Source organism: Tachyglossus aculeatus, chromosome X1 (genome assembly GCF_015852505.1).
Source record: "Tachyglossus aculeatus isolate mTacAcu1 chromosome X1, mTacAcu1.pri, whole genome shotgun sequence".
In the NCBI taxonomy this organism is placed as follows: domain Eukaryota; kingdom Metazoa; phylum Chordata; class Mammalia; order Monotremata; family Tachyglossidae; genus Tachyglossus; species Tachyglossus aculeatus.
In genome coordinates this window covers 16,318,828-16,341,619 of record NC_052101.1, presented here as the reverse complement: position 1 = coordinate 16,341,619, position 22,792 = coordinate 16,318,828, and the positions used below count along the sequence as shown (strand labels likewise).

At 50.1% G+C, this 22,792-nt stretch overlaps 1 protein-coding gene across 1 annotated transcript in view; it reads right to left on the bottom strand.

Moving 5' to 3' along the window:
* LOC119919841 (xanthine dehydrogenase/oxidase-like) overlaps positions 1–22,792 on the bottom strand; it is a 57,714-nt gene that overhangs the window by 18,088 nt on the left and 16,834 nt on the right. Inside the window, exons 8-20 of the mRNA XM_038740591.1 lie at positions 21,686–21,754; positions 21,235–21,321; positions 19,757–19,898; positions 19,008–19,100; positions 18,240–18,391; positions 17,270–17,363; positions 5,030–5,139; positions 3,956–4,140; positions 3,688–3,862; positions 2,576–2,659; positions 1,978–2,147; positions 716–839; positions 195–314 (exon numbers count right to left, since the gene is read on the bottom strand). Coding sequence (XP_038596519.1) covers positions 195–314; positions 716–839; positions 1,978–2,147; positions 2,576–2,659; positions 3,688–3,862; positions 3,956–4,140; positions 5,030–5,139; positions 17,270–17,363; positions 18,240–18,391; positions 19,008–19,100; positions 19,757–19,898; positions 21,235–21,321; positions 21,686–21,754 — 1,605 coding nt within the window. The remainder of the gene's footprint in view (positions 1–194; positions 315–715; positions 840–1,977; positions 2,148–2,575; positions 2,660–3,687; positions 3,863–3,955; positions 4,141–5,029; positions 5,140–17,269; positions 17,364–18,239; positions 18,392–19,007; positions 19,101–19,756; positions 19,899–21,234; positions 21,322–21,685; positions 21,755–22,792) is intronic.

Genomic DNA, 22,792 nt, shown 5'->3' with positions numbered 1-22,792 from the left:
AGGGAAAGGGGATGAGCAGTGCTCAGAGCTGTAGTACCCCACCCCTCCCACTCATTATGGTCCCTGGAGGAAGGGAAGGGAGGTGACCAGGAGGGTCAAGGTGAGAGGCTCAGGGACCATCTCTTTCCTCCAAGGCAAACTGGGGGAGGTGGTGGGGCTGTGAGGGCCAGAAGAGCAGGGCCCGGCTGGCCCACCTCAATTGAGATGATTGCAGGGAGCTCCTCGTAAGTGATCTTCACGGCTTGAGCGGCTCTCTGGGCGTGCTCAGGGGTGTCGGCTACTACAGCTCCGATGATGTGCCCGACGCAAGTGACCTATAGGCAGATGCACAAATTCCGTTGCCAATCAACAATGGGGGAATTCCTTGCTTCCTCTGGCAGGTATGTGATGTCTATTCTGATTAAATATATTGATATGGTTCTGGACCTCAATGCTGTGGACCCATCATTCTGTCTGACCGATGAACCTTTCAGTAGCCGAGAAGCTCCGATCAATTATTCAACAGCAGCCCTGCAATATTCGTTGTTTCGGTCGCTTCCCGTCCCCCTGCAGGACTTCGATTCAGCTTTCCCCGCCTCCCCACCTCCAGACTGAGCCCAGACTGGTTCCACTGTCTCACTCCAACCCCAGAGGCCAATTTCCAACCAAGTGAAGACTCCTCTAGCTGCCCTCTTTTAGACACTTCAGGAGTAGCCCCCTCCACTCGATACCATACCTCATCCTTAGCAAAGATTGTTTCATCATTAAACAGCCCAGTGATGTTGCTCCCAGGAATATCATCGGCTGAAAGGAAGCACTCAAATCCGGGGACATTCTGGGCTTTTGAAGTATCAATCGATCTGTGGGGAGGAGCCACGTAAGTGGGGAGGAGACATCAACCCCCTATTTCGGTGGAAGGCTGTCCGTTCTACAGGGCTGGGCTGGGTCAGCCCTGGCAGAGCCAAGGGAACCCAATTCCCTCATCGCAGGAGTTGGCACTGCCAGGACCCAGGCCCCCAAGGATGCCTTGCCAGTCCCCTCCAGCATGACCCAGCACTATGTTGGGGACGGTTCAACGCCAGTGACCCCTTACTGGATGTTTGTAGTATGTTGGAGTATCGTTTGAACACCCCCTCTAACCAATGTGTAATCTTTCTTCCAAGCCACCTGAAGAGTTCACCCCAGAGTATCTCCCTCAGACTCCTGTCATTCCTGGGATAAGGAGGAGTGGGAGCAGGATTCTGGTCCCATTTTGCAGATGGACAAACTGAGGCTCTTTTTTAGGATTTGCCCAGGACAGAATCACAGCCAGGACTAGAACCCAGGGAAGCAGGTCAGTCCAGCAATATTGCAGTGGATGTCCAGCCCAGGGGCGCACCTTCCCCTTCCCTCCTCTTTGGGGTAACATTTTTTTCAGTAAACCAGTCAACTTTTCCAGAAAAAAACATAACCCCTAAGTGGAGTGGGGAAGCAGAGGTGTGGGGCTGGTGCCAGGAGATGAGTCTCTTTCAGTTAGGTGTGTGCCCTAGAGGACTGGAATGTGAGATATGCTATAGATCCCAGTTTCCCGGCTCAAACTCCCTGCTCAACCAATGGATAGACTCTACCATCTCCCCAGTGTAGAGGAGAGGAGAATGGCAGTAATCCACCAGGCTCAAAGACTATCTCCTTGAAAATATTTCCTTAAGCTCGGTCCTGTGCTCTCCGGTTTGCAGTTGGGGATCTCAGAGAGGTAGCAAGTGGATGACGAGTTTCTGACTCAGTGCTCTAAATCACTTAATTCCACTCCCTCCCACCCTCTCAATTAAGCAAGATTCCCTCCAAGGTGATGGAGGATAATTACAACATTCACTTCATATTATTTTGCCTTCTGTGCACGGAGAGCATTCACCCCGTGAATGTGGGATTCTCCTGGGCCCAAGCATAAATTACTCCAAAGTGGCCCCTTTTGGGCAATGATCCTGACCCCCAACAAGCCCAAGTCTTGACCACACTCACTTGATCCTGGCGTGAGCCTCGGTGCTGGTGACCAAACGCAGGGAGAGTTCGTTGATAAACAGGGGGATGTCGTCACAGTACACAGCCTCCCCAGTGGCCTGCATGGCGGCTGCAAGGTGGGGCAGGGGCCGGCCCACCGTGTCTTCCTCAGACTGACCCTTGGGCACTTCCTGGAACCAAAGCAGGGCCAGTCAGGGCCAGGGGAGACTCTGCGGGAAGGTTTCCTGGAGCCACTCTAGAGGTCTGAGCCCTTCAACCGGGCAGCGATAGGAGCAAGGAAGGGGAAGGTGGGGCAGATGTGGGAGCCATGGGTTAGAGGCGGGATGGGAAAAACTCCATTTCCCCCAACAACCGGCTCTGGGAGGAAGAGGCAGGAAATGGCCATGACAAACACGGGGAAAGGTGTAAGTGGGAACGCGATAACAGGGAGGTGATTCAGGGAGGGGTCTGATATCAGTCTGAATCTAAGTCTGCCCTTTCTCCACCCAGGGGTGTGCAGTCACCACTTAGCACTAATCACCACTCACCAAGCACCATTCTAAAATCACTACCCACTTCAACTCAGAAGCGTCCACTGTTGGAGGGTTCCTTCCCTTACCTGGAAAAGCTGGACATTGGCCGGGGGATCTTTGTGAAAGAGAGTAGTGGCGCTGAGACAGGTGGGGTCCAGTTTGCCACTGTTCTGCACAGGAAAGAGAGTAGAGCACAGGATGGGTCATGCATTTGCTCCCTTTGCTGTTTCTCTTCTTTGCTGGCCCTACTCTCCCCAAGTCCTTTCCCTTAGCACCTTGTTCAAAACCCTATTACTTAAGCACTAGCTCATGTACCGAACCCCTTTTCCTTCCTTCTCCTACCAGTAATTTATTTAGGGTCTGTCTCCCCCACATTAAATTGTAAGCTTCTTAAAGGCAGGGATCATGTCTATTAATTTTATTGTGTTCTTCCAAGTGTTTAATCTGATGAATGGCAAACCAAAGGTACATAATTACTACTAATTGAATGATCCCTACCCTCAGGAGAAGGAAGGATGGAGACACAAGCACCTTCATCACCTTCATGGGGTTGGTGTCCCAAGCATCGCCACTTCCACCCATTCCACTTGTCCCATTTCACCCAGGGGAAAGACAGGTGGGCAAATGGCTCACTGGGAGACTGCTACTGGGCCACAAATGCTTCCACCCACCCTAACTCCCTTTCAATAGCTCGGAGCACATGAGCATGAGCGATCCAAATGATCCAAACCCAAAATTAGGGGTCACAATCCCAGTGGTTCCACTCTCATATGACTGAGGTTTGAGGCTGAGGGAGGGGAAGGGATTTACAACTCCCCTCTGTGGTCCTTTTTCCTGATTTTGCCAGGAAAGCTGTGCTAGTTGAAACTTCCTGGCCTTCCAGCAGGTGCTGATCAATACAGGTAAATCCCAGCCAGGAGCTAGGGGCAGCAAGGTGATGGTCCACCTGCTGGTCCAACATGCCCACCCCTCCTCCCCTTCTCCCTCATCTTTCAGGGGACGAGTCACAGCCTGACACCCCATGTGTATTTAAGTGGATGGGATGGGGCCCCCATTCCTAGAGTGGGATTAAAGCAGTGAAACTGAGGGTGGTGGTGGAAAGAACAAATCAGAGGAGGTAGAGGGGAGTCAGGGAGGGTGGGAGAGGGACCAAAGGAGCAGAGAAATGGATGGTCTCCACTCTGATCTGGCCACTCACCCCTCCAATGCTGTACTTGTTGAGTTTCTGGAGCACTGTCAGGTAGAACTTGAAGAAGAAGCTGAGGGTGAGCGTGCGCCGGAACTCCACCATCCCACCCGGGGCGTTGGGAGGCAAGCGGAGCTCCTGCTCCAGCCCAGCACACACGTCTGTCAGCAGCGACTCATCCCAGTTTCTGCCCAGATCAGAAGAGCAAATGAGTGAGAAGCGAAGTCTCAAAGAAGACTCTGCCGGCCGGCTCCACGTCAGCCATTTAGTTCTCTCTCACCTCTCCGCCTGCTTCCTGGAAGTGTTCAGGGCCATGACAGTTCGGTCAGCCATTCCGCCGAAGCTCAGCGACAGCTCGCGCACCTGCGTGCTATCCTCTTTAAACAGGACTCTCATCCCACAGGTCACCTTGGCAATATCATCTTCCCTCCTGGAGGCCTGCTTGAAAGCTGAGAAGTATTCACCCTGAAGGAAACATGGTACATGATTTATATGACATCACAGTCCTTCTATGTTTAGTGTCAGGCTGAATGGTTCAGAACTGGTTAGGATTCCTCATCTCATTTCAAACATGCAGAGGCTACAAGAGGAGTAAAATGAGGCGATGCAGAGATATACAGTATAACAGGGGAAGGAAAGCCTGGTAATAATAATAATAACAATGGCATTTATTAAGCGCTTACTATGTGCAAAGCACTGTTCTAAGCACTGGAGAGGTTACAAGGTGATCAAGTTGTCCCTCGGGGGCTCACAGTCTTAATCCCCATTTTACAGATGAGGTAACTGAGGCCCAGAGAAGTTAAGTGACTTGCCCAAAGTCACACAGCTGACAAGTGGCAGAAGCAGGATTTGAACCCATGACCTCTGACTCCAAACCCCGTGCTCTTTCCACTGAGCCACGTTGCTTCTCGGTAGGTGTTGTTCCAGCTAGAAAATAATTTCTGCAACCTAGGAAAGGCTGCTGGGAGGAATGTGAAGCACAGAACCTGATATTCCAAATGACTTCAACTGAAGAGAGAAATAAATTTCCCATTAGATTGTAAACTCCTTGAGGGCAGGGATTAGATTAGATTAGAGGGCAGCACTTAGAACAATGCCCCAGTGCTTAGAAAAGTGCTTGACACATAGTAAGCGCTTAACACCATTATTATTGTTATCATTACTGTCCACTTCCAAGGGCTTATTACCCAGGGCTTTGACCTCAGTATAGACCGTTAATATTCTTGACTGAGTCAAGAAATTGTGTAAAGGATAAATGTCTGTGTAAAAGGGAGAGGAGGGAGAGTTAGGTGATCGGAAATTCACCTAGTCTGCCCCTTAGAGGATCCATCTGCAGACTGTTCCCCCCGCTCACCTTCTTGCTGTAGGGGATCTGGATGGAGAGTAATATTTCCTCCGGGGTTAAAATCGTCTTTCTGTAGCCAGGGAAGAATGTGTGATCCATCCAGACAGTCCTCCTGCCTCCTACGCGACAAGAGAGGAAAGTGATCCAGCTCGGCCAGACCAATTAAGACACTCTCATACACACTTTTTTCCACCTCAATTCTTCTTCATGGGAACATATGCTATTGTGGTGGCATAGTACTTCTGTTTCAGAGGCAGCAGAGCCTAATGGAAAGAACCCTGGCCTGGAAATCAGAGTATTTGGGTTCTGGACTCAGCTGTGTCTGCTGGGTGGGTGTTCTTAGGTAAGTCACTTGACTTCTCTGTGTCTCAGTTTCCTCATCTGTAAAAGGGAGACTCGATACCTGATCTCCCTCCCACTTTGTGTCTGGACTGGTTATCCTATATCCACCCTAACAAATACACTTAACAAATACAATTATCATCATTGTTATCATTATTATTATTATCGTTATTATTGACAGGATCAACTGACTTCACTTATGCTTCTGGAGAAATTTGGAAGGCTGAGGAAAGCAAATCAAATGTCAAAGAGGGAAAACTCTTGCAGAAGAAGGCACACCTGGCCCCTGTCTCCAATAAGCCTTCTTTCCTCAGGGTGACTGATTTCATTTAATGTTGCATTCATTGATTCAATCGTATTTATTGAGAGCTTACTATGTGCAGAACACTGTACTAACTTAAGCACTTGAGAGAGTACAGTATAAGCAGACACATTCCCTACCCACAATGAGCTTAAGGTCTAGAGGTACAGGGCTGTTCCCGCTCCCTCTTGGACACTGAGCCCCTGAGTAGAACAGGGAATGTTTCCAATCTATCTTGTACATACCCCCGCACTTAGCGCAGTGCTTGACACATAGCAGGTGCTTAAAAAAAATCACTGTTTCTATTATCTGGTAAGTGCACATACTCCAAGTACCACTTTTCTTTTTATTGTTTTTAATGGTATTCATCAATTGCTTACTCCATGCCCAGCACTATACTAAGCACTGGGGTAGGTACCAGCTCATCGGGTCGAAGGACACAGAGAAGTTAAGTGACTTGCCCAAGGTCACACAGCAGAGACAGAGAGACAGGACATCATCATCATCCTTGGTGGGGACATCACCAAGGGAAATGCTGGCAACTCTGCCTGGATATTTGACTATCCTTTTTTGATTCTCTTTGTCTCTTAGGGTTCTTTCACATCTAATTCCCTTCAGCTCTGGCTCCTTCCCTCTCCGGATCACTTTCTCCTTGTCTCTGTTTTCCATTCTCGCCTTTCTGGTTTCATGCTCAGATTATGTTAATTAGATTAGATTCCAGATTATAATGAGCAGCATTTCCGACCTGCAGAAGCTTAAAAGAAGCTTAAACTGGTGAAATGTGCAGGCCCACAGGGATGTGTTTGCAAACACTGTGGACAGTTACCTATCAAAGCAATCCGAGTGTCTCCCTCCATCCCTGGGACATGTGGAAAGGCCCAATCGCATACTGGAACCCAATCCCCCCTAACAAAACAACCCCAAAGATAAGCAGTGTGACAGTGGATGGAGCTGGGAATCAGAGGACTTGGGATCCAATCCCAGCTCTGCCACATGTCTGCTGTATGATCTTGGGCAGATCACTTCACTTTTCTGTGTCTCAGTTACCTCATCTGTAAAATGTGGATTAAAGGTCGTGAGCCCATGTGAGACATGGACTGTGTCCATCCTGATTAGCTTGTATCTACTCCCAGTGCTTAGTAGAGTGCCTGGCACATTCTAAGCACTAAACAAATACCATTAAAAAAATGTGTCAGCTTAAATCAGCGGCATTGAACTGATGTAAAAATGAGGAAGTGGAGGATCTAGATCAGGAAGAACTCTCCTGGATCCCAGTCCAACTCTTCACCCTTGCTCATGCGACTTCTTTGGCCCCAAATTATAGCAGCCAGAGACCGAGATCAAAAACGTATTCACCGATCCACACCGCCCTGTCCAGAAATAGCCATGCTGGAGGATATTTTCCATCCTGCCGGTCCCCTCCTGCCCACCTCCCAGCTCTGCACCCAGCCCTGCAGATGGGCTGACCGGGTGACAAGCAGATGCAACTCACGTTTGGACGCCAGGATCAGTTTGGCTCGACTTGCCATGAACACAGGATTGAGGTCTGAAATGGGGCTGGCGGTTATGATGTTTCCCCCGATGGACCAGGGACACGGAGGCAGAATGTGGAGTCAGAGTTCATCCCTGGAGAATCAGAGTTGGTGTTTTTTGGTGGGCTCAGGGCTGTGGGCAGGAGGACTCAGGAACCTTCTATCCCATCCCTGGGTAAAGCAAGTGAAGCAGCAGCAGCATCCTGGGCAGCTCTCAATCAGCCCAGCCCTGACCAGGAAAGACTGGCAGGGGCAGGGAGGAATGCAGCAACTCTGCCACCTCATTAATTTATTCCTTAGTGTATTGCTAGCCCTGGCCACTCTGCCAACTTCTGTGTCACACTGTACCCCATTCTTTAAGGAGGGAAGGTAGGCATCAACACCTTCCGTGTTTCAGTTGTGAATCCGAGGCAGGGTTGACGTACCGCAGGTGACCCCTCCACCGCACCCCAAAGCTCTGGCCCGGAGGCTCACCGCGACAGATTTGACCTGCTTCCCGGCAAACCAGCGCATCTGCTCCAGGACGCCCTGGAACACCTGCGTCTTGTAGTCAGGGAGCTTGGCCACGACCTCAGCCAGTTTCTTCTCCACGGAGCTCAGGGTGCAGGAGGCCCCGAAGGAGATGCCTGTGAACAGAGACGGTGCTCTTTGCTGGAATTCCAGCACTTCTCCACCCCCACGCCTCCTTCACCCTCTTCTGGGAGAGCGAGGGCAGGGAAGGGGTTCCAGAAAACTCTCCTGTCTCAGAATATTCAATTCTAAACCTGCTCTGGTTAACAGTCAGGGGAATCCCGGAGAGCTTATCCAAGATGGGGTGGGGGCAGGGAGCTCCTGGCTCGTCCTCAAGGCCAGAAACAAGGCCCTGCATTCACGGGCTCTTCTAGAGCCCCAGACTCTAGAGGAAGGCAGGTTAACACAACCCTCCCCCTGCTACGGGACTGCTGGTGTGAAGATCACAAAGTCTTGAGAGCTGGTGTCCAGATGTGTGAGTTTATGGTCTTGCTCCCGTTACACAGATGGGAAGACTGAAGCTAGGGGAGTTGCCAGAGTTGAGATCTCATCCAGGAGCACAATGTAGGGTTCTCTCTCACCCTCTTCTCCATCCTCCACAGCATTCAGTTCGGGGATCCAGGCCGGACAAACTATTTCTGGGAACACCTTATTCTTAAACTTCATCTCAATCCCTGGATGGAAAAGAAACACAAACTCCATAGGACCCAAACACCCCACTGGTCTTCTTGGCTACCGAGGGCCTGTGGTGTTTCAGGCCCAAGACAGACCACAAAGTTCGTCCCGGACCCTGACCCAGGGCCCTGTGGGGCTCAGACCTCCCTTCCAGCAGTCCCAGGGGCTCAGAGCAGTGGTCGTCCAGCAGCTGGGCTCGCAGTCTCTCAGCCCCTCAGCTAGGAGAGAGATTCTTTAAAGTGACCCTCTGTGGGGGACACCCTCCCACCACACACCCAGACCATCCCTCTGAGCCCTGGGGATCAGCCCAGCTCAGCAGGGACCGTGGACGGGCCATCCTCCCTCATGCCAACATTGGGCTCTGCAATGCAGGGAAGAGTGGGGGAGCCCTGAGCCCACCTGGCATCCTTCTGTGCCTCTGCCAGAGCCAGGACTGGCAACATGTTGTCACTACTCTTCCAGAGCCGCACTAACGGAAAAGCACCCCTTTGGTCTCAGGCAGCCCACGACAGAGGAGCCACATGGACCAGAACATCTCTTTCCCTTCCCCCTAGACCTTCTTCCACGGGCAACCAAGGTAAGTCCATCACTGGACATCTCCCCCCACCGCCTCCTGGGCCGGAAACAAAAGGAGTCCACGGACCTGCAGAGCCCACCCCAGAGCCCACCTTCTTACCAATTTCTGTGTTCCCCACCACCAGCTTGGCATTCGGGTTCTGAGCTTTGAGGTCCAGCAGCTCCTCCAGGGTGGTTGCCTGGATCCACCTCACACGCTCCCCGCGGAAACACAGCTGCTTCTGGGGATGATCTTTGAGGAGCTGAGAGTGTTGACATTTAACATTACTTTTCCGTGGGTTTGGGTGACCATCTTCCAGGTCAAAAGTCCAGGTCTGACCTTTTCCTCACCACTTTCCCCGGTCAAGTTTACCCCCACCCTCACTGGGGCTAAGAGCGTTAGTGTAAATATTTTTAACAGTCAACCCGATTCTAGGGAGAACTCCAGCCCCTTGGTTCAGGCCTGCACGCTAAGGAGACAGACTGGGGGAGGGTGGAGAGGTCACGGATAAAGCACGGGCTTGGGAGTCATAAGGTCATGGGTTCTAATCCAGGCTCCACCACTCGTCTGCTGTGTGACATTGGTCAAGTCACTTCACTTCTCTGGGCCTCAGTGACCTCTTCTGTAAAATGGGAATTGAGACTGTGAGCCCCACAAGGGACAGGGACTATATCCAACCCGATTTGCTTGTATACACTCCAGCACTTAGTACAGTGCCTGGCACATAGTAAGCACTTAAAAATACCATAATAATAATAATGCTTATAATAATAATAATAATGGTATTTGTTAAGTGCTTACTATGTGCAAAGCACTGTTCTAATCACTGGGGAGGTTACAAGGTGATCAAGGTGATAGAAATAAAGCTAGATGCACATCATTGACAAAATAAATAGAATAGTAAATATGTACAAGTAAAATAAATGGAGTAATAAATCTGTACAAACATATATACAGGTGTTGTGGGAAGGGGAAGGAGGTAGGACAGGGGAGATGGGGAGGAGGAGAGAAAGAAAGAGGCTCAGTGTGGGAAGGCCTCCTGTAGGAGGTGAGCTCTCAGTAAGGTTTTGAAGGGAGGAAGAGACCTAGCTTGGCGGATGTGCGGAGGGAGGGCATTCCAGGCCAGGGGGAGGACGTGGGCCGGGGGTCGATGGTGGGACAGGTGAGAACGAGGTACAGTGAGGAGGTTAGTGACAGAGGAGTGGAGGGTGCAGGCTGGGCTGGAGAAGGAGAGAAGAGAGGTGAGGCAGGAGGGGGCGAGGAGATGGACAGCCTTGAAGCCGAGAGTGAAGAGTTTTTGCTTGATGCATAGGTTGACTGGCAGCCACTGGAGATTTTTGAGGAAAGGAGTAACATGCCCAGAGCGTTTCTGCCCAAAGATGATCCAGGCAGCAGCGTGAAGTGGGGAGAGAAAGGAAGATGGGAGATCAGAGAGGAGGCCAATGCAGTAATCCAGTCAGGATAGGATGAGAGATTGAACCAGCAAGGAAGCAGTTTGGATGAAGAGGAAAGGGCGGATCTTGGCAATGCTGCGGAGATGACTATCTGAGGGACTGCCCTGCTCCTAACCCCAGTTCCTAAGCTAGATGGTCAGCTTCCATCTGGGAGAGGGTGGGGTGGACAGAAACTTCAGGGGCCCCTCATCCTGGTGTCAGGCTTGGACCCCTCCGGATTAGGGGCCACTGGAGAAGCAGAGTGTGCAAGAAGCCCCAGCTAACAGGGCCACTCATGGCTTACGGTCTAAAGGGGGACAGACAATAATATGAATAAGTAATTTATAATAAATAATTTAAAGATAAGTACGCAAGGGGCTGGTACAGAGGCTGAAATGTGGAGATTGAAGACCCTCCATCAGAGTACAGCCAACAAAAAATGAAGGTTTGGAGACTGAGGTCATTCTACATACTTTACTGTATTACAGAATTGGAGATTTTGGATTCATTATGCATTGGGATCAATTTAGAACTGTCACAATCAGGAGATTTTGTTTCTCCAAAGAAGGCTATAAGCATGCATATTGTTAGAAGTAGTGTCTCCATCAAGCTGAGAAACAAACAGAGTTTTATCTTGGACTTATCCTTCTAAGAGCTCAGAGTGTTTTCACATACACTATTTCATTTTGTTTTTCCAACATTCCAATGAGGAAGTGGTGGGCAGGAATTACTCCTGCTGTACACATGCAGAAACTGAAATGCAAGGAGTTAAGTTGTCCAAAGTCATCTGAGTCAGTCAGAGGTAGAGCCAGGACTAGAATTCAACTCTACTGACACCAGACCAAGCTGTCAGCCTTTCTGCAGGTCCCCTGCACCCCAAATACCTCACTGAAGAGTTTCCAACCTCAGGGGCAAAATCTGAAAATAGAATTCTCATTCTCTTTTGACCAGTTTCACAAACAGACAATTTTCACAAGTCTACCATAAATTGGCAACTCTTTGCTCGAAAAGAACAACCATCTTTCTCTAGCCCTGTTGGGAGAAGGGAGTTAAAGATGACATCCTGAAACAAACGCAAGCACAAAAACTTGGTTACAGAAGCCACTGCCTTCTTGGTTTACTCCTGCACAACAAGTACCTTTTCAATATGTAAACTAAAATAGAAGCTGTGGATTTTCAGAAATTGGGGAAGCCTCAACTTTGAAGCATGTAAAACTGCCAAGAGAAATGTCCATAATCAAGGAATTACCGTTGAAAACTATTATCTTGTTTAGAAGATTATTTAATAATGATTTGTACTTCCCAAAAGCTTAGTACAGTGCTCTGCACACAGTAAGCACTCAATAAATACAATTGAATGAATGAACACGTATAGGACTCACTAACAGCTTTTATTAGATAGGGCCTATAGATGTGATTCCTTTGCTTTTTAATAGTAACAATAATAATAATGATGATGGTATTTGTTAAGTGATTCTTATGTGCGAAGCACTGTTCTAAGCGCCGGGCGGGGGGGGGCGGGGTACAAGGTGATCAGATTGTCCCACATGGGGCTCACAGTCTTAATCCCCTTTTTACAGATGAGGTAACTGAGGCACAGAGAAGTTAAGTGACTTGCCCAAAGTCACACAGCTGACAAGTGGCGGAGTTGAGATTAGAACCCATGACCTCTGACTCCCAAACCCGTGCTCTTTCTACTGAGCCACGCTGCTTCTTTTTCACTTCGTTGTTATCGTTTAGTGACTGTGGTCTTCATAAGGTGGTCTTCATTCATTAGAATAATGAATAATTACAATAATTATAATGAATAACAACAATCATAATAAGGTAGTCTTCATTCATTACAGAAGCAGCGTGGTTCAGTGGAAAGAGCCCGGGCTTTGGAGTCAGAGGTCATGGGTTCAAATCCCGGCTCCGCCAATTGTCAGCTGTGTGAGTTTGGGCAAGTCACTTAACTTCTCTGGGCCTCAGTTACCTCATGTGTAAAATGGGGATTAAAAACCCCCCCCACGTGGGACAACCCGATCACCTTGTAACCTCCCCAGCGGTTACAACAGTGCTTTGCACATAGTAAGCGCTTAACAAATGCCATTACTATTATTATTATTATTATCATCATCTCAGAGAGGTAGCAAGAGGATGCTGAGTTTCTGACTCACTCCTCTACTCACCCAATTCCACTCCCTCCAACCTTCTCAATTAAGCAGGATTCCTTCCAGGATGAGGAGGCATAATTACAACATTCATTGCATATTATCATTTTGCCTTCTGAGATTACCCCAAGGATGTGAGTCACATCTACTCTCTGACTTGTCACACTGCATGGTGGGGGATTCTCGGGCTGATGCCTTTGACCTGAGCATTGATGGCCCCATCGTGGCCCCTGTGGGGCAGTGATCCTAACCCCCAACACGCCCAAATCTCGGCTACACTCACTTGATCCTGGCGTGGGCCTTGGTGCTGGTGACCAGTCGCAGGTAGAGCTCGTTGGAATACAGGGGGATGTCGTCGCAGTACACAGCCTCCCCACAGGCCTGCCTGGCGGCTGCGAGGTGGGGCAGGGGCCGGCCCACCATGTCTTCCTCAGACTGCCCCCTGGGCACCTCCTGGAACCAAAGTGGGGCCAATCAGGGTCTGGGGAAACTCCATGGGAAGGTTTCCTGGGTCTCTCTGGCAGTCGAGGTCCAAGCCCTTCGATAGGGTGGCTAAGGGAGCGAGAAAAGGAGAAGGTGGGGAGGATGTGGGAGACAACAGAAGTGAGGCAGAATGGGAAAAATTCCCTTCCCTCCACCACCAGGCTGTGGGAGGAAGAAGCAGGAAATGGCCATGATGAACACAGGCAGAGGTGTAAGTGTGAACGGTGATAACAGGGAGGTGATTCAGGGACAGTTTGGATATCAACCTGAATCTGAGTCTATCCTTGTCCATCCAGAGGTGTGCAGTCACTTTGGATTATTTCCTGAGCCCCCATCCCCCAACACCCCACCATTACTGACCAAACATAATTCACCACTCACCTCGACTCAGAGTTGTCCATGTGGGGGGTTCCTCCACTTACCTGGAAAAGCTGGACGTTGGCCGGGGGGTCTTTGTGAAAGCGAGCGGTGGCGCTGACACAGGTGGGGTCCAGGTTCCCACACTCCTGCACGGGACAGAGAGCAGAGCATAAGATGGGTCAGACTTTTGCTCCCTTTATTGTTTCTCTTTTCTGATAGCCCGACTTTCCTCAAGTCCTTTCCCTCAGTGCCCTCATACCCTTGCTTGGTCCTCTCTGTACTTCACATTCTAGAAAAGCTGGCCCACCCTTTCAGTGCGATGGCTGGGGTCTCTGCCGTGGGGAAATTTATCTTTCCATGAGGATCCGTAGGGAGAGCTACAAGGGCTTGGAATGAATGGGCTGGGATCCCTCTTTCTGCCAGGCTGCAGGGCTAAGCATTTGGGAATCAGCCATGGACCATGGATCTGTCCCTGCCTCCCCTCATTCTCAGTCAACTGGGCAGAGGTGGGCGAGATGGAGAAAGAATGACTGTCCCAACATGTATGTGAAATTAAATGCGAGGAGGTGGGTGAGCTATGGGACACTTACATTCATTCATTCAATTGTATTTATTGAGCGCTTACTGTGTGCAGAGCACTGTACTAAGCATTTGGGAAGTACAAGTCTGCCACATATAGAGCCGGTCCCTACCCAACAACGGGCTCACAGTCTAGAAGGAGGGATACACACATCAAAACAAGTTAACAGGCGTCAACATAAATAGATAAGAATTACAGATATAAACACATCAGCAAAACAGAGGTGCATGGAGGGAAATGGCAAGATTAACATCCTGTTGTCAACCTCTTGCTCACTGCCTCCCGCTCCAAACTTGACGGAGCAGTGCTCTCCCCATCTTCAAAGCCCATCTCCTCTGGGAAGCCTTCGCCAAATGATTTCTTAGCTTCCCACCTTAGACTTATCCTACTTCTTCCCCAGCATTTCACCTAAGCCCTTATCAACTTGCACAATCGCAGAACACGTTTTTACACATCTTTCCTACTTTTTACTTAAGCAATAATTCATATACATATTCTCTTCTTCTTTCTCCTATCTGTAATTAATTTAGTATCTGTCTTCCTCTACTAGGTTTTAAGACCCTTCAGGGCAAGGAAAATGCCCACTAGTTTTATTTTACTCTCCCAAGCACTTTATCCAGGGCTTAGCACATAGAAAGTGAATAATAAAATAATAATAATAATAATAATAATAATAATAACTGTGGTATTTAAGTGTCCACTTTGTGCCAGGCACTGTACAAAGCATTAGTGACGAATAATAACAATAATAATAATAGCACGTTAAGCACTTATGTGCAAAGCACTGTTCTAAGCACTGGAGGGGGGGATACAAGGTGATCAGGTTGTCATCAATCGTATTTATTGAGCGCTTACTGTGTGCAGAGCACTGTACGTGGGGCTCACAGTCTTAATCCCCATTTTACAGATGAGGTAACTGAGGCATAGAGAAGTAAAGTGACTTGCCCAAGGCCACACAGAAGACAAGTGGAAGAGCAGGATTATAACCCATGACCTTCGAACACCCAAGCCCATGCTCTGTCCACTATGCCATGCTGCTTCCCCATAGATAGTAGTGGTTGAGCTCCCCTTGAGCTCTCACACACCTTTCTTCCCTCTCTCCACTCCCCTCCCTCATTCTAGAATGGAGCAGTCCATCCGGAGTCAGGCGAGCTGAATTATGAGAGAGGGAATGGAGGGAGAAGGAGAGTGAAGAAGAGAGCTGGGAAAAGGAAGGAGAGAGGGAAGAAGGGATTCCCCACGAGTTCCCGAGTGGAAGGGATGGGTCCCTTCCCCCATTTCTATAGTGGGATTAAAGCAGTGGAGACTGCGGTTGGAGAGGGGGAGAAAGTGATGAGAGGAGGTTGAGGGGAGTCAAAAAGGGTGGGGCAGGGGAGGAGAGGGACCAGAGGAGCACAGCCACGGATGGTCTCTGCTCTGACCAGGACAAACGCCACTGACCTCTCCGACGCTCTTCTTGTTGAGTTTCAGGAGCACGGTGAGGTAGAACTTGAAGAAGAAGCTGAGGGTGAGCGTGCGCCGGAACTCCACCATCCCACCCGGCGCATCGGGAGCCAGGCGGAGCTCCTCCTCCAGACCAGCACACACATCCGCCAGCAACGACTCGTCCCAGTCTCTGCCCGGGGAAAGAGGAGGGAAAGCCTGAGAGAGGCCCAAGGGAGGGATGGAAGGCAGAGGTCCCATTCCATGGCAGCCCAGGAAAGTGGGAAAATGGCAGCCGGAACAGCAGCAAACTCTGCCAATATGTTAGTGGAGGGCTCTCTTCTATCCACCAGCTCCATTACAGGACAGCCATTTAGGATTCTCTTACCTTCCCGTCTGCTTTCTGCTGGTTTCTGGGGCCTGCAGGATTCTATCTCCCAGTCCCCCAAAACTCATCTCCAACTCTTGCACCTGCATGGTACCCTGCTTGAACAGGACTCTCATTCCACAGGTCACATCATGGCGGGAGATTTGCTTGAAGGCGGAGAAGCATTCATCCTAGAACAAACAACAAACCAACTTCCAACACCAGGGAGCAGCCAGGATGGTTAGAGGAAGCAATAAACATCAGAGCAATAAAGTGTATGACTTTGGGCCCTCCCTGAGAAACAGGGATGAACATAGATCCATCCTTACCCCAGCCTCCTTCGTCGCTTCTTGGATCTCTAGCCCCTTCAAATAAGGGGGAAATAAGGACAATTTCAGCAGACTGGAGATTTCATCCACAGAATTGCTCATCCTGACCACGACCCACAGAGGGATAATTCTCCAAGATGATAAGAGTGATGGATCAAAGACTGGTCATTAGTGCAAGAAGCAAGTGACACTTTAGCTTACTGACAGGCCCCAGATTTGAGTTCAAATGACCAGCTAAGCCACTAGCATTCTGGTTCAGTTGGTTCTTCCCCTTACCTCTCCACTGTAGGGAATCTGGATAGAGAGGAGTATCTCCTCTGGGGTGAGGATTGTCTTTCTGGAGCCCTTATAGAACGTGTGATCCATCCGGATGGTTCTTCTCTTTCCTGGGAAGCAATAAAACACCTCAGGCTGAAGCAAACAGGGCTCCCATGGCACTCTGTCAGCTTGGCATCTAACTCCACTCTAAGATAGTAGTGCAGTGTGGTGTCTAGGTGCAGGGAAGATTTAAAGTTAAGGAGGTGACTAGCTTAGTGGGGGAAGATCTCAGAGAGAAATGGATTAGGGCTCCTCCACCTTGAGGCACTAGAAGTGCCCAATTGGGTCCCTGGGATTAGTGACAAGGAGGTTTTTCATTGCTCTAATTCCACTTTCCCAATTTGTGGCTCTGGGCCAGTTCTGGGGTCCTGATGGGGAAATCCACTTTGCTCACCCTCCCCTCGAGTTGGGCAGATGAGAATCGAGGTGGCCTTGGGCATCACAGTTCACTCCGACCTCAAGTGGACAGACAGGCCAGACCTGTCCACTCTGAACAAGTGCTTAGTACAGTGCTCTGCACACAGTAAGCGCTCAATAAATACGATTGAATGAATGAATGAACCCTGAGAATTAGTCTGTTCCCGGTTTCTCCTTTCAGGTACTCCTCCTTCAAATGTTGGTATTTGTTAAGCACTTACTATGTGCCAAGCACTGTTCTAAGCACTGGGGGAGATACAGGGTAATCATCTTGTCCCACGGGGGGCTCACAGTCTTCATTCTCATTTTACAGTTGAGGTAACTGAGGCCCAGAGAAGTGAAGTGACTTGCCCATAGTCAGCTGATAAGTGGCAGAGCCGGGATTAGAACCCACGACCTCTGAGGCCCAAGCCCATGCTCATTCCACTGAGCCACGCTGCTTCTCTGATGTGGCTGACGTGCGTAACTCACCTTTGGACACCAATGTCAGTTTGGCTCCACTCGCCATGAACAAGGGGTTGAGGTCTGAAGCCGGGCTGGCGGCCATGATGTTTCCCCCGATGGACTAGGAATGTGGAAGCAGAATGTGGAGTCAGGGGTCAGAGCTCGTCCCTGGGGAATTGGGGTGGGAGCTTTTCGGTTGGTTCAGGGCCGTGGGGCTGGCCCACACAGGGAACCCACGCTCCAGCTACAAGACCTCCGGCACAGCAAGGGCAGCAGCACGTGTCCCCCTTCTACACTATGAGCCCATTGTTGGGTAGGGACCACCCCTATATGTTGCCAGCTTGTAATAATAATAATAATGATGATGGCATTTATGAAGCGCTTACTATGTGCAAAGCACTGGATAATAATGGCATTTGTTAAGCGCTTACTATGTGCAAAGCACTGTTCTAAGCGCTGGGGAGGTTACAAGGTGATCAGGTTGTCCCACGGGGGGCTCACAGTCTTAGTCCCCATTTTACAGATGGAGTAACTGAGGCACGGAGAAGTGACTTGCCCGAAGTCATGCAGCTGACAATTGGCGGAGCTAGGATTTGAACCCATGACCTCTGACTCCAAAGCCCATGCTCTTTCCATTGAGCCACGCTGCTTCATTTCCCAAGCACTTAGTACAGTGCTCTGCACACAGTAAGCACTCAATAAATACGATTGAATGAATAAATGAATGAATGAATGAATGAATGAGTGGCATGCTCCTCTTCAGGCTGCCCCCACTGAAACTTGGGCGGGAAAAGGAAGGTCAGGATTTGGGGCGGAGGGGACTCGGAGTCGGTGCTCGATTCCTAATTTCTGGCCTTTCCTCTGAATCATTCTCCTCCTGAAACCATTTTCTATCAGAAGGAAAGGGGGATATGGGACCCCAAGTCACTGAGACAGGGGGATGCGTTGTGAGTTGCCGATCCCAACCACAGCCCGAAGCTTAGGCCTAGGCCCTCACCGCAACTGATTTGATCTGCTTCCCAGAAAACCAGCGTAACTGTTCCAAGATTCCCTGGAACACCGCCGTCTTGTGGGCAGGGAGCTTGGCCACGGCCGCTGCCAGCGTCTCCTCCATGGAGCTCAGGGTGCAGGAGGCCCCAAAGGAGATACCTGGGAATGGAGAGACATAGACCTGCATCACCTCGCTGCCCCCCAAACTCCTCCACCCTCATCTGAGCGAGTCGGGGCAGGGAAGAGTTTCATACAGACTCTCCCACCTTGAAATATTCAAGACAAAACCTGCTCTGGATAACAGGCAGGGGAAGCATGGGTCATCTTTCGAAGCTAGGGTTGGGACAGGAAGTTCCTGGGAGGCCCCCGAGCCCAGAAATGAAGCTCAGGCATCCACGGACACTTCTAGGGGCCAACTCTGGTGAGAGGCAGAGTAACACAACCCTTCCCCTGCTAGGGGACTGAGCCTGTGCTGATCACAAAGTTTAGAGAGTTCTTATACAGATCAATCAATCAATCGTATTTATTGAGCGCTTACTATGTGCAGAGCACTGTACTAAGCGCTTGGGAAGTACAAATTGGCATCACATAGAGACAGTCCCTACCCAACAGTGGGCTCACAGTCTAAAAGGGGGAGACAAAGAACAGAACCAAACATACCAACAAAATAAAATAAGTAGGATGCGTGAGCTTGTACAGATGGGAAGACTGAGGCTGAGGGGACTTGCCAAAGTTGAGGCCTCTTCCCAGGGCACAGCGTGGGGCTCTCTCTCACCCTCTGTTCCGTGCTCCACAGCATTCAACTCAGGGATCCAGGCCGGACAAACTAAGACTGGGTACACTTTGTGATCAAACTTCATCTCAATCCCTGGAAGGGAAAAAAGGACAAACCCCATGGGTCCCAGTAACCCTGCTGGTCTCCGGGTTGCCCAGGGCCCGTGGTGCTCCATTCCCAAGACAAGCCACAGAGCTTGTCCCAGACCCTTTTCCAAGGCACCATGGGGCTCAGGCCTCCTCCCCAGCAGTTCCTTGGACATGGAACAGAGATCACCTGGCAGCTGGGCAGCGAGTCAAGTCCGGTATACTTCCGTGTCTTTGCCGTAGCAAGATGTGGCTACCTGAGATGCAGGTTGACTCCACGGAGAGTGCCTGGACAAACCCAGGTTTGTCCAGAAAAGCTGTCAGATCCAGCCCACAGTAGGGACAAGGGCCTCAAATAGCCTATTGTGTGCCAAGGCCTGGTGGGGGTGGGGGCAGACTGGAGCTGACCTTGGCTTTCTCTGCTCCCCTCCCCATTTCCTCTTTCAGCAGCATAGACCTCCTGAGGGCAACTGAACATTTGGCTTCCCCGACCCTGCTTCCCGCCCAGCGGTTGGTCATAGAAGTGGCTAGAAAAGGAGCAGGAGTTGCTCAAAGGCTCAGAGAGGCTGTGGGGCTGGCAGAATCGGGGTGACAGAATTAGGGCCCTGACCCAGGAAGACACCGGTGCAAATTTGTGGCTCCAAGGATAAAGTCTTCTCTTACCCACTCTGGTGTTCCCCACCACCAGCACGGCTGCCGGGTGCTGAGCTTTGAGGTCCAGCAGCTCCTCCAAGGTGGCCACCTGGATCCACAGCACACGCTCCCCCTGGAAACGAAGCTGCCTCCGAGGGGCATCTCTGAGCTGCTGTTAGAGGATTTCACCTTACATTTCACCGCATTTGGGACCAGTCTTTGGCCAGGTCAAGAATCTCTGATCTTTCAACTGGACCAATTTTCCTGTCTCTGGGGTTTTCTCAGATATCCCAAGGCCCTTGGGACATCGCCATTTAGCCCTGGCCTAGCTTTCTCAGAAGGCAGGCTAAAACATGAATGTGAATGAGCCTGGAAGGGGTTTGGGCCATCAGGAAAGGAACGGATAGGACGGGAGTTCAAAAGGAGGCGTTTGTGTAGATAGGAGGTGCCCAGAGTCCAGAAGAAGGATCAAGCAGAAAGACTGGATAGGAAGAACTGAGCCCAAAGGTTTCAGGTTTGATGACAGTTGAGATGGAATTGCAATGGTGGACGTGGAGATGGAAACTCTGAATGCAGGAACCCCACAAGGAAAGTTTTTGCCCTCGATGTGATCAGTGTGCGTAGGGGGCCCAGAGCAGAAGGAGGGGTTAGAAAACATAGATATTCGTTGGGGAGTAGCAGGAGTGGCAGGAATTAGTTGGTAGCCCCAGATCAGCTTGAGGTGGGAATGAGACACAATAATAATAATAATAATTTTGGCATTTAAGTGCTTACTATGTGCAAAGCACTGTTCTAAGCACTGGGGGGATACAAGGTGATCCGTTTGTCCCACGTGAGGCTCACAGTCTTAATTCCCATTTTACAGATGAGGGAACTGGGGCCCAGAGAAGTTTAGTGACTTGCCCAAAGTCACACAGCTGACAACTGGCAGAGCTGGGATTTGAACCCATGACCTCTAACTCCAAAGCCCGGGCTCTTTCCACTGAGCCACGCTGCTTCTCTAAGTTGAGAAGGCTATGGATGACTGGAAATACAAGTAGGGCAGAGAACAGGACCAGAGCTGATTCTTCTGAGCTCAACAGACTGTAGCTACCCATTGGCTCCAGGCAAGGAGGGGGGCTGGGAAGTGGCTCCAGCTGTACATAGACCCTGGGAAGGGGATTCTCCAGAAACAGCATGGCTTAGTGGATAGAGCATGGGCCTGGGAATAAGACAGCCCTGGCTTCTAATCCTGGCTCTTTCACTTGTCCACTGTATGACCTCAGGCAAGGCACTTCACTTCCCTGGGCCTCAGTTACCTCATCTGTAAAATGGGAATTAAGACTGTGAGCCCCATGTGGGACTACATCTACCCCAGGGCTTAGACCAAAGTGTGGCACATAGTAAGTAGTTAAATATCATAATTATTAATAATTATTCTTACAGGGACTAAGCGCCCGCTGTCGAACTACAGCCTTCATCCACCCAAGTCCCAGAGGTCGATTCCTGTCCCCTGGAAGATTTCCTACCAGCAGCTCCGGTGGGAAGATGGGCTCCTGAGTGGGATCTAAGGGCAGGAATTCTTCAGGACTGAACAAGGATGGCGAGAGTGTGACCTGCCAGAGCAAAAGGATCAGTGGGGTTAGCATCTTCAAGTCAACAGTATGCACACCCTCCTCCACCAAAGAGCCCTCCCCAACTCCAAGGAAGACCAACTTGGGTCAGGCCAAGGGGAAGAATGTAAGGAAGAGATGGGAAATGTTTCAGGAGTCAGTGACGGACTATTCCCTGATGGTGCTCATATTTTTTATTATTATTTATGACCTAAACAGAGGGAAGTTGCCCTGAAGATTCTGAAGATTATTCTCTCTCCTGAGCTCATCTGGCACCTGGCACAGCTGCATTCTACCAACATGGGCAGCCTGGGAATTGCACAACCTCCTAGATGAGGGACAGACTCGGGGACCAGGTCCCACCTACCGAATTGTCTTTCTGTTCGTTCAGGCAGCAGTTTGGGTTCTTCCCTTTTCCCTCACAGCATCCCACATCCTGAAGAGACAAGCATCCAAATGGGGAAATGGCTATTTCCTCTGAAGTCTCTATCTGGTGATCAGTGGCACCTACTGAGTGCCTGCTGGGAGCAGAGCACAGCCCTAAGTGCTTGGAAAAGTACACTAAATTAGAGTAGCTGTATGGCCCTGTGGATAGAGTATGCGCCTGGGGGTCAGAAGCACCTGAATTCGAATCCCAGCTCCACCACTTGTCTGTTGGGTGACCTTGGCCTTAACTTTCCTCTGTCACGGTTACCTCATCTATAAAATGGGGATTGAGATTGAGAGCCCCATGTGGAACATGTACTGTGTCGAACTTGATTACTTAATATCTACCCTAGTTCTTCATACAATGCCTGCACATAGTAGGCACTTAAATACCACACACACAAAAAAAATAGGTAGACACGATCCCTGCCCAAAAGGAGATCGGGAGACATTTTAAAATTAGTTGCAGAAAGGGAAAAGGCAGAGTGTACGGAAATATAGATAAGTGCCATGAAGTTGAAAGTGGGTTGAATATCAAGTGATTAAGGGGTAGAGATACAAGTGTACAGTGCACTGCTAATGGTCTCCAAGTTTTAGCAGAAAGACCCAGCTCTGGCTTCTGGTCCAGAGCCACAGAGACCAAAGGAGGAAAGGAGGAGGAAGAGGAAGAGGAGGAGAAGAAGAGGCAGAGGAGGAGGAGAAGAAGAGGCAGAGGAGGAGGAGAAGAAGAGGAAGAGGAGGAGGAGAAGAAGAGGAGGAGGAGGAGAAGAGGAGGAGGAGGAGGGGAGGCGGAGGAGAGGCGGAGGGGGGTGCTTCCCTAAATAATAATAATGGCATTTATTAAGTGCTTACTATATGCAAAGTACTGTTCTAAGCACTGGATCCCAGCCCACCTCCTTCCCAAGCTGGCCTGCTGCCTCCACTGAAGGCCGAGGCCCAGGTTTGGCTCCCGTACCAGAAGGCAGCTGTTCTTTTACATGCAGTATGGGCTAGAGGAAAGCACCCAGGACTGGGAGTCCTGAAGGCGGAGAACTTGCCACTGGCCTGC